Genomic DNA, 12,442 nt, shown 5'->3' on the forward strand with positions numbered 1-12,442 from the left:
TTGCCATTGTTAATGTTTTTTTTTATTAGGGGCTAGTCGGAAAAAGGTTTGTTTTTTCAATTGAAATATGAACTTAAAGTCACCCTGTAGTCAATCATTTTATCCCTTAAAGGTCCCATTGCATGAAAATGTCACTTTATGAGGTTTTTTAACCTTAATATACGTATCATTAGTGAGAGTGCAGAAACTGCGTTGCAATGATAAGATCTTCATTCACGTGATCAACAGGCTGTCATCTGCTCAATCATCACTGCAACCTTTTATGTGATGGGAATAGATCTAAATACTTTAAAAAAATTCTCACGATTCGTTAATCTCGATAGCTGTAATAGTAAAAATGTATAATAGCTGTAATAATAAAAGTATTCGAGAGAGTTCCACATGTAATGCTAGATATTTCATATGCAAGCATGTCAGCCAATCACAGCAGTGGGCGTTTACACTGAAGTCTCACAGCAGACACGCCCCTTCAAACAGAGCGTTCAAATCAGAGGCTAAAACCAGGCTAGGAAATACGCCTTTTATTTCTAAAAACTTACTACATTATAAAATAATAAAATAATCCATGCAATGGGACCTTTAAAACTCATCAATTACAAGGTTGTTTGTGACGTCAGAAACACCAGCGATTTCAAACCGTGTTTTTGAGACTGTCTTTGGTTCACTGCAGTTTTAAAGAGAAAATACTCAGCAATGGTGTCGACTTATGAATTTACACATGATTTGTCTTAAATCATATTAAAAACACCACATAGATGCATATAAGCAACATTAAAAGCTGGATTTTCACCACAGGGGGACTTTAAATGTCAGAACTTTGCAGGCTTGCATGATCTTTTCTTGATTAAAATTTGCAAAAAGAGTGAAATCTTTTATTTCCAGGTTTACATTGTATTCAAAAAAATATGTGTGTAATGTAGATTCACACTGGGAATTTGATAAAGCAAACTTTATTGAAAATAAGCATGTAAAACAAATACATAAAATCTAACTAACACTGACATTATCATGAAACATTTATAAGTAACAGATATTCAGAAGGACTCACGGGTGGTTAAAATCAACACGATGTGGCATTAACACAAGTGATGAGTTAATGTGTTAAGCAAATAACATCAAAGCGATGTTGAAGATCGTGCTCGACCATATGAAACACTGCGATTACATAAGAGTGCCTCATATGAGGATTAATAATGTTAGCATTTCAGCTGCTATAGGATAAATACTCCAAAAAAACAAGCAAATCTTGAGAATGTCCCGACTCACACCTGCTCACTGTGTGGGCTATAGCGCTCCCTAGTGGACACTTGGGAAACGCCAACATTTATGATCCACCATCCGAGACATTTCCTCTTCTTTCACACAGAGAAAACAACCTAGTTGTTCACTTGATTGAAAGACTGAGGAATCAAAGCAGGCTGTGAGTATTTTTACTGGCACTAGATTTCTTCAATCCTCCATTTCAAAAACTCCCAGAGAGATTGCAAATATATTATCTATTTTTTTTATTTGAACTTTTGGACAACTGATTGCCTTTTTTTATTACGGGACATTATTGTAAACGCCTTTGTTTCTCAGTTTGAGCTGTAGAAGTGTCTCAGTGTTGCTCACACGTACTCTTTGTTGCTGCTGCTGCTGGCAGTGCGTGCACAGTTACTTTTGGGATACTTGGACACTTGTTTGCTCCGACTGCAGGAGGCCGCTAACATGGCTCCACCGAGAACATCGAGAAACGACCCGCCCCAAGCGATGAAAATGGCTGCGCCAAACTCAAACCTAACGTTAAAAGAGAAAGAGAAAAGGCAAGCATTATGACAATGATAAATGATTTGAAATGTGGAGAACTGATCTAGATGATAGTTTGTGAATGTTCTGGATGAGCTGAGAATCACGATTCTTTCGTTTTAAAGGGGTGGTTGATTATGAATTCACTTTTCTAACTTTAGTTAGTGTGTAATGTTGCTGTTTGAGCATAAACAACATCTGCAAAGTCACAACATGTTGAAGCTCCGCCCCCTGTGCCGGGAGCAGCAGCTCATTTGCATTTAAAGGGACAGACACAAAAACTGCATTTTTGCTCACCCTCAAAAAGTGACAATTTTAACATGCTATATAAAAATATCTGTGGGGTATTTTGAGCTAAAACTTCACATACACTCATCAGAGACTTATTTTACATCTTGTGAAAAGAGCATTATACCTCCCCTTTAAATAGAGATCACGATTCTTCAGCGATTCCGAATAAACAACTAATCAAAATAACATGTAATATACTAGAGGTTTTGTATATTACAGCAATGTTAATTGCTGCAGTCTAATTATAAAAGCATTTAATTCATTTGAAGTATTTTTTTTAATCGGTTTGAATGAATGAATGATTCAAAGTCTCGCCCGTAAAGACATCACTTGCTTTAGCAATCAGTGTTTTTGAACAAATCTCTAGAATGAATGATTCAAATACAAATACATTTTTTAACAGTCACTTATCGCCACCTACTGGTGTAACGATGTAACTGTTACTTTTCAAAAGATGATTTACTCTATTTCTCTATTCTACTTCTGTATGTCATATTCTATCTATCTATCTATCTATCTATCTATCTATCTATCTATCTATCTATCTATCTATCTATCTATCTATCTATCTATCTATCTATTCTTCTTCCGAACTTTCTTTCTATCTATCTATCTATCTATCTATCTATCTATCTATCTATCTATCTATCTATCTATCTATCTATCTATCTATCTATCTATCTATCTATCTATCTATCTATCTATCTATCTATCTATTCTTCCGAATGATCTATCTATCTATCTATCTATCTATCTATCTATCTATCTATCTATCTATCTATCTATCTATCTATCTATCTATCTATCTATCTATCTATCTATCTATCTATCTATCTATTCTTCCGAATGATCTATCTATCTATCTATCTATCTATCTATCTATCTATCTATCTATCTATCTATCTATCTATCTATCTATCTATCTATCTATCTATCTATCTATCTTTAGAAAGCATTAAATAACCTTTAGTCAAATTTTCACATTTGTCAGACTCAAAACAAAAACGGCATACGGTAAGAATGAAAATGTAAATTCACTATCTGACAGTAGGTGGCGCTTATGGAACAGCAGAAATATAATGGGTTAGCAAACTATAAAAACACTACTTTTACACTTTTATGGGCATTATACTGCGGTAATAAGTAATCGAAACAGCAAAGACAGTCGATTCCCTTCAGAGATACAAGGGGTCTTTCACCGTTCTTTTTATAAGAGAACAAGAAGACGACGACAGTAAAGACGACAGAAGAAGACTACAAAAGACGACAGAACAATACGACATAAACAGAGTACATTCATATCAACGTACTAATTTATCTGCACAAGTTGGCAATGACACAAATTTATAGTATAAAGCTGTCAACTAATTTTTGGCACAAATGAAACCTCATATATATTTACATTCTCATCCCTGTTCCTGGATTCTCCCCGACAGACACTGCACATTTGTGATGTTTCCTTAATCCAATACACCAAATTCATCTCATAAGCACTAGCAGAAGAGCTCCGAGAGCTGAAATGGGTGTGTCGGATAAGGGAGACCTTCAGAATGTGTGTTTTTGGGTGTCCTCCAGGAACAGAGTTGGGACACTCTGCTCCACAAATTGTGCAAAGTAAAATTCCTTGCGCTCACTTGGTGTTGACTGGAGTGAAGGGGTTGTAGAAAGCTCGGATCACATTGTGGGCGAACCACGAGCAGGCGACCACTGCGCAGAGGGCTGGAGGAACAAAACACACAAAGTGTTTCAAAGAAGAGACAGAAGATCTTTCATTCTTTCATATATCATCAAAGCATTCGCTGCCCTGTTTTCTTTGATGTTCACTGACCCACAGACCGAGACTGATGTTATATAAGAGATGTTTTACTGTAAACTTGCTTCAGTTAGCGTGAACAGTCTGTCCCAGTATTTTCACTCTCTCTCTCTCTCTCTCTCTCTCTCTCTCTCTCTCTCTCTCTCTCTCTCTCTCTCTCTCTCGCACACACACACACACACACACACACACACACTAACCCTACCCCTAAACCTACCCATCACACACACACACTCACTCACACACTAACCCGACCCCTAAACCTACCCAACACACACACACACACACACACTAACCCTACCCCTAAACCTTCCCATCACACACACACACTCACTCACACACTAACCCGACCCCTAAACCTACCCAACACACACACACACAAACACTAACCCTACCCTACCCCTAAACCTACCCATCACACACACACACACACACTCACTCACTCACACACTAACCCGACCCCTAAACCTACCCATCACACACACACTAACCCGGCCTCTAAACCTACCCATCACACACACTCACTCACACACTAACCCGACCCCTAAACCTACCCATCACACACACACACACACACACACACACACACACACACACACACACACACACACACACACACACACACACACTCACCTCCCACTAGCAGTATGATGCCTCCCGTTACGGCCGTTCGAGACTTGCGAACTTCATCATCCGCTCCACAAGTGGTGCACTTCATGCCCATGCAGGCGACGCCGAGACCGCTGATGGACACGATGATGCCCACAATCATCAGCGCGCGGGTCGCTTGCAGATCGCCTGCAGGAGACACACACACGGTGACACACTACACTCCAGACTTAACAACTGTCAGACATGCAAATGGACAAACCACCAGCAAATACCTGACAAATACATCTGTTTAATATTACATTCTTATTATTATTAATATTAAATATAACAAAAAATAAATTAAACTGTACACAAATTGTGAGATCATCTTCACAATACCTCAACCAATTGATATTAAATAAATAAGTTTAATATTATAATAAATAAATATATAAATAATAATGACAATAATCATTTATATTTTACTTTTATAAATAACAACAATAATGACAATGATGTAATGTTATACAATAAATGATAAAAATCCTTAATTTTAAATTATTAATATAATTTATAAAATTAAATAACAAAAATTGACCAAACCACTATAAGAGCTAGTTTATTATAAATAATAATTGCTTAAATAAATTTTACTTTACTAAATGATTACTTAATAAATATTATAAATAATAAATGACCATAATAAAGTAGTTTAATACAATAAATTATAAAAAAGTACTTATATATAATATTTTAATACTTATAATATTACATTATTGTTATTTATAATTAAAATTGCCCAAACCACCAAAACAAAGTTGCTAAATAATTCAGTTTAATAATAATATTAATGACAATAATAGCTTAAATAAATGCTAGTTTATAGTATATTATTATTTGATAAATATTATAAAAATTAATGACAATAATAACTTAATATTAAACAATAAATTGTCAAATTACTTAATATTAATTATTATTATTTATAGTATTAAATATATCAAAAATTGGCCAAAGCACCAGGAAATAGCTTTGACATAATTCTGTTTAATAATAATAATAATAATAATGACAACAATAACTTAATATTATACAATAAATTATAAAATCCTTAATATTAAATTATTATTTATAATATTAAATATAACAAACCAACAGGAAATAGATGTAAGTTTTCTATATTTTAATATTATATATAATTATATGTAATTAATAAGTTAATATTATTTATAGTATTATATTAAAACAAAATTAATTAAAATTCTTGCTAGGCAGTTGCTAAAGTGACAGAGGGTCAGTGGAAAAGTCTAGAGAAAAACTGTAAAAATTGTAAAATAATGATAATTAGATTAAAACAAACGAGTGTAGCAATAAATTAGGTATAAAAATGTGATTAAAATAAAAAAATATTAGTTACAAATCTATTAAATTTAAATAAATTAAATAAAAATGTATTAATATAAATACATTTAAATTAGCTTAAAATTAAATAAACAAAAAATAAAGAATACATATAATACATTACTACAACTGAAACTAATTTTAGATGTATAATATTACTTTTTAATGTGTATAAATTGGTGGTTTCTAAAAGACAGATGCCTCATGATGCCTCAACAAATAAACAGACATCACCCGAACAAAATATCCCATTACAGTTTAGTAGTAATGATTTTATGAAGTTCTTCACTGAGAAAATAGAAAACATCAGAACCACAATTGTAAACGTTCAATCTTCAGTTGCGCCTTATAATTCAGCCTTAATTATCACCCCGCAAGAACAATTACAGTGCTTTACAACTATAGAACAAATAGAGTTAAATAAACTTATCACTTCCTCTAAAACAACAACATGTTTATTAGATCCGATACCAACTAAACTACTGAAAGAAGTGTTACCTGTAGTGGAAGAGCCTCTCCTTAATATTATTAACTCGTCTTTATCTTTAGGTCATGTTCCAAGAACATTTAAACTGGCAGTTATAAAACCTCTCATTAAGAAACCACAATTAGATCATAATAACCTAGCAAATTATAGACCCATTTCAAATCTTCCATTTATGTCTAAAATATTAGAAAAAGTGGTGTCCGCTCAATTGTGTTCTTTCTTGCAAGAAAATGATATCTATGAGAAGTTTCAGTCTGGTTTCAGGCCGCACCATAGCACTGAAACTGCGCTCGTTAAAATCACAAATGATTTACTTTTAGCTTCTGACCAAGGCTGTATCTCAATACTAGTTTTACTTGATCTTAGTGCTGCGTTCGATACTATAGATCACACAATACTCTTAGATCGACTACAAAATTATACTGGTGTTCAAGGACAAGCATTAAGCTGGTTTAGATCATACTTATCTGACCGCTACCATTTTGTCTATTTAAATGGAGAAAAATCGATCATAACTCCAGTAAACTATGGAGTGCCGCAGGGATCTGTGTTAGGCCCTCTGTTATTCTCAGTATATATGATGCCACTTGGAAATATTATAAGGAAACATGGAATTAGTTTCCATTGTTATGCTGATGACACTCAAATATATATTTCATCACGGCCAGATGAAAACGATAAATTATCCAAATTGACAGAGTGTGTTAAAGATATAAAAGATTGGATGACGCGTAATTTTCTTTTATTAAATCCAGACAAAACAGAGGTACTACTTATCGGTTCAAAAAACCGCCCACAAAACCTCTCGCAATACAACTTTAATATAGTAGGATGTCCTGTTACTTTATCCTCTACAGTAAAAGACCTGGGTGTTATACTCGATTGCAGCCTGTCTTTCAAAAATCATATTTCATATGTTACAAAAACCGCCTTTTTCCACCTTAGAAACATTGCTAAGCTACGTAATATGCTATCAGTTTCTGATGCAGAAAAGTTAGTTCATGCATTCATGACCTCGAGACTAGATTACTGTAATGCTTTATTAGCCGGTTGTCCTGCATCCTCAATTAACAAGCTACAGTTAGTCCAAAATGCCGCCGCTAGAGTTCTTACTAGATCAAGAAAATATGATCATATAACACCGATTTTATCATCACTGCATTGGTTACCTATAAAGTTCCGTATTAATTACAAGGTATTGCTACTGACTTATAAAGCCCTAAACGGCTTAGCTCCAGTCTATTTAACGGATCTTCTATCGCCCTATAATCCATCGTGCTCTTTAAGATCACTAAATTCAAGGCTTTTGGTCATACCTAGGATATCCAGAACCACCAAAGGAGGGAGAGCATTTTCACATTTAGCTCCAAAACTCTGGAATAGCCTTCCTGATACTGTTCGTTGCTCAGACTCGCTCTCCCAGTTTAAAACTAGATTAAAGTCGCATCTCTTCAGCCAGGCATTCATATAATATTTTTAATCTTACAGTCCAAATTACAATCCGGCCTCTAGTTAATAAACGCCAGAGGAGAACTGGCCCCCGACTGAGCCTGGGTTCTCCCAAGGTTTTTTTTCTCCATTGGGTCACCTGATGGAGTTTTAGGACACTATTAGGTCACTTGATGGAGTTTTTCGGTTCCTTGCCACTGTTGCCTTTGGCTTGCTCAGTTGGGGATATTCTGGATATCTAATTTGATCTAATTTGATTTTATCAATAAATTCCACTAGAAACAAACCTTGTTGTATTATTTTAATTTAATACTGTGAAGCTGCTTTGATACAATCTGTATTGTGAAAAGCGCTATACAAATATACTTGACTTGACTTGACTTGACTCATCAGTTTTCAGTGGGGTGTCCTGTCCTTCACACAGGGATGATCATATTTGGGGTTCGTGCAGTGACATCTAAAAGACTGAAAACCCCTGACTTGGGCAATTCAGCTGAAAGAGTGAACAAGAACCAGTCTGTGCCAGTGCATTCCTGTACATGTGCACACACAACCAACCGAGAGAGAGGAGGTGTGTGAGAGGCAGGGGTGCAAGCTGTAGTGAAGCGGAAGAATTATTCCTCTCCTTTATTCATTAAAACACAATAAGGCGTCTCCTGCCAGGCGCAGAACACAGTGAGCTGTGGAATTCAGAGGGTCACTCTTCATCCCCCTGTTTTCTCTCTTGCTCCTCCCTCCATCCTAACTCAACCTGCTGTCAGGTGCAGTTTGGGCTGGTTTCGACTGGAAACGTCCCGCAGTTTTCTCAGAAATGACCCCTGAGGTTCTGCACAGAGCCCTTCAGTAAATACATCAACTCAAGGAGCGAATCGTAAGAGCTAAATCACATTTTTTGAACAGTTTAACGTTAATCCGTAGAGTGTTTCTGCACACTGGAACGTGAGGTTGTGGTTTCCCCATCCCAGTCCTCAGGGAATGCATGCAGCCAGGGAATGGAGAATGTTTCTGGAACAGCCCATAAACTGAAACACTCAAGTGAATGAATAAACTCATAATTCATTACTGCTAGTTCGGTGTGGAAATAGAAAAATACTTTGGCAGCTATAGGAACAATGGGTTACAGACTCACTCTAAAAAATATTTTTGGGTTATTTTTTTCCTGGGTTGAGCCTTTTGGGGTTATTTTTTTGGGGTTATTTTTTCAGTATTCGGGTAGTTTTTGTGTTACCCAGCTCCTGGGTCAGACGTAACAACCCAGTGTTTGGGTAGTTTTCTCGTGTTACCCAGATCTCGGGTCAGACATAACAACCCATGATTGAGTTATTTATCGCGGGCTTTTAGCGACCTCTTCAGGAGAGAGCAGTGCAGCTCCGTCAAAATGGTGCATGTCTTCGGTAAAATACAGGTTTGTGTACATTTTATTACATAAATTCGTTATTGTGCTGTATATCGTTTAATCTTATGCAAAGCAACATACAGGCGCGCGATGCGAGTCACCTAAACGAGTGTCGCGTCGCTTTTTTTACTCTTGATGGAAACGCCTGATGCCTTGCATAAACTTTTATGATTTTATTCAAAAAGATACAGAATATAAATACGTATGATGTTAAAATATGTTCTCAGATCTGTACATTGTTTATGGACCGGTTATGGAGTAAGTCGCTGCATATTTCGGCAACTTGTGAAACGGGGGTCGACGGGCGGAAGTTAAAAGTTCCCGATTACACTTGAATTACTTATAAATGTTGCATTTAAAAATAATAAAAAATGTCTAATATTTGTTAAACAAGCTTAAATGTTGGTAATATGTATTAAAAATGAAATTTAAGTTAATCTGTAGACATTAATTCACGTATGAAGTAAAAAAAAAAGCAACAACAAAAAAGCTAGTATTATAGTAAAAATTAATTAACAATGCTGGGTTAAATAAACAACCCAATTTTCTGGGTAAAATTAACCCAACATTATTTTATATTCATATTATATTATTAAAATTATTAATATTAGTATTAATATTATTTACCCAGCCCTTAGGTTGAAAACAACCCAAATTGGGTTGTTTTTAACCCAGTGTTTTATAGAGTGCTGCTTTCACCATGGCTACCTGTCCTGCCTGGTTACATTACAGGAATACTGTAGATTCCCACTGACGAGGCCAGCATCCATTAATCAAGCGCTGGCTGGGAATGACACCAGTGTTTATTTGAGTGTGTGTGTGAAGAGTTGGAGACTGGCTTGATATGCCAGAGAATTCCAATAAACACCTACTGTATAGATTTACAGTAAATAAAAGGACAGGCCTCTTGATCAGTATATAATAATAATAATAAGATTTATTTATATAGCGCCTTTCCATTAATCAAGGACCATTATATACAGGCTATAATGAATACCATGTGTGATATATTTTGATCACTGGAAATATCTACACTTATATTGATATTTATTCACTTTCAATCACCTGGCTGATTTACATGTAGATCTACAGCCCATTATAAGTAACATACAAAACAGATATTCTATAAATAGGTAACCTTCAAGTTGTTCCAAACATGTATGAGTTTCTTTCTTCTGCTGAACACAAAAGAAGATATTTTGAATAAAATGGTAACCAAACAGTTGATGGTACCATTGACTTCCATAATACGGGGGGAAAATACTATGGAAGTCAATGGGGTCCATCAAATATCTAGTTACAGACATTCTTCTAAATATCTTCTTAAGAAATTCTAAAAGAAATTCATAAAGGTTTAGAACAAATTTTTTTTTTTTTTTTTTTTTTTGCAACTTATGATTTACATTAACTTCGAAATGATCTGATAATTAAATTATCAAAATAATTTAAGCAAGTTCAACTCGATTTTTAAGTGTAAATGAGTTGTACTGTCAAATGGAGCATAATAAAAAATGTATGGCAGCCACTGAACTTAAAATTTTAAGTTGAAACAGATGGAATTGTTTTTTTGTTTTGTTTTTTACAGTGCGTGTGAGAGACACGCGACACACGGGCGGACGGACAGAAAGATAGATAGATGCAAATAAAAAATAAAAAACTAGAAAAACATGGTTTAACTCACTGTCTAATTGTAGAACGGAGTCGTATATTTTGCACTGAAGCTGTCCGGTGCTCTGAAACGCGCAGGACATCCACAGCCCCTGGTAAGTGGCGACTGCCGTGATGATACTGTCCCCCACATACGCGGACATCTTCCACTGCGGGAGGACGGTGCCCACGATCAGCCCAATGATGCCCACCAGAGACAGACCAAACCCCAGCAACTGAACGCCCGAGTTTGCCATAGTTTTCACTTCAATGGCAAGCTGAGCAACAGTTAGTAACACACTCGACTGACTCGGATAATCCTGTCTCCTGTCCCGCACCTGTAACTCTCTGAGGAACCTCTCCGAGTGAACTCAAACTGATGAGGAAAAACAAGGCTACTCAACTCTCCAAGACGAAAACTAGCAGTCACTAACTCACTCACTCACTCACTCACTCAGCGGTGTTTGTTTATACCTCGACAGAGAGATGTCAACTAAGTGTTGCGTAAAATACTGATGACGAAGTGTAATCTCGAGGGGGAATGAGGGGGTGACGGGCGCGCGCGCGATGCCCGTGCCTGTCGTGACGTCACGTCACACAGAATCACTCGCATCACTGAAGGTTTAAACCTTTGTTACTCTTCTGCACAAGATTGCGGGTTTGTTTTCCCTGTAACATATTCTCCAATCAAGAGAAGTGTCTCTAATAAGCGCGTTTCCGTCATAAGGAAAGTCATAATTATGACATAAAAAAGTCACATATGACATAAAAAGCAAAAGTTGTGAGAAAATGCATCAAAATCGTGAAATAAAAAGTCCAAGTTATGGCATCCCACACAGCAACATACTGTCGGTCGGATCCGGGCCACATCTGGTACATTCAATGTGTAGATGTGGGCCGGATCTGGGCAGACACTACGATGCTGTCTGGGATAAAAAGTCAATTATAGTTTACCGAAACAAGTTTTTAGGGAAATTGACCTTTCTTCATCAAAAATATATTAATTTGTGTTCCGAAGATGAACACGGGTTTGGAACAACATGAGGGTGAGTAATTAATGACATTTAACAACATTAAACAACAACAACATTGAAACAACAACAACATTATTATTATTATAGCAATAGATATTTTAGCTAAAATATACATGTATTAATATTATTAATGTTTTAAATTACATTGATAGATTCCAGAAACCTTTCTCTTTTTTTTCTTTTTACTTATTGGTGCCTATAAAAAAACTTCACGTGTAGGTCTAATATTTAAAGTCCCCCTGTAGTCAATAATTTTATTACGTAGCCTATTTAAACTTTTTTTTTCCCCTTGAAAAATAATTCTTCATGCATTAAAATAGCTTGAAGTAACTCTACACCCTTGCCTCTTAGTATAGCGCGTTCTATGAATATGCAAATGAGCCCCGCCTCCACTCACTCAGCTCAGAGATCCACTCGTTGACGATCACACGTTGATCTGATTGGTTGCAAGGTAGTTTGTGACGTCAGAAACACCAGCGATTTCCAGCAGTGTTTTTGAGACTGTCTTTGGTTCACTGCAGTTTTAAAGAGAAAACACTCAGCAATGG

The 12,442-nt window shown here is 35.8% G+C and overlaps 1 protein-coding gene across 1 annotated transcript; it reads right to left on the reverse strand.

Annotated features, from left to right (window-relative positions):
• Positions 1–932: 932 nt before the first annotated feature.
• Positions 933–11,444, reverse strand: cldn7a (claudin 7a). The gene is made up of 4 exons (XM_084404186.1): positions 10,895–11,444; positions 4,523–4,687; positions 3,711–3,795; positions 933–1,776 (listed from the first exon to the last, which is right to left on the reverse strand). The coding sequence occupies exons 1-4, from the start codon at positions 11,115–11,117 to the stop codon at positions 1,608–1,610; spliced, it is 642 nt and encodes a 213-aa protein (XP_084260312.1). The 5' UTR covers positions 11,118–11,444; the 3' UTR covers positions 933–1,607.
• Positions 11,445–12,442: the final 998 nt, after the last annotated feature.

Source organism: Rutilus rutilus (genome assembly GCF_951802725.1).
Source record: "Rutilus rutilus genome assembly, chromosome: 3".
Taxonomy (NCBI): Eukaryota; Metazoa; Chordata; class Actinopteri; order Cypriniformes; family Leuciscidae; genus Rutilus; species Rutilus rutilus.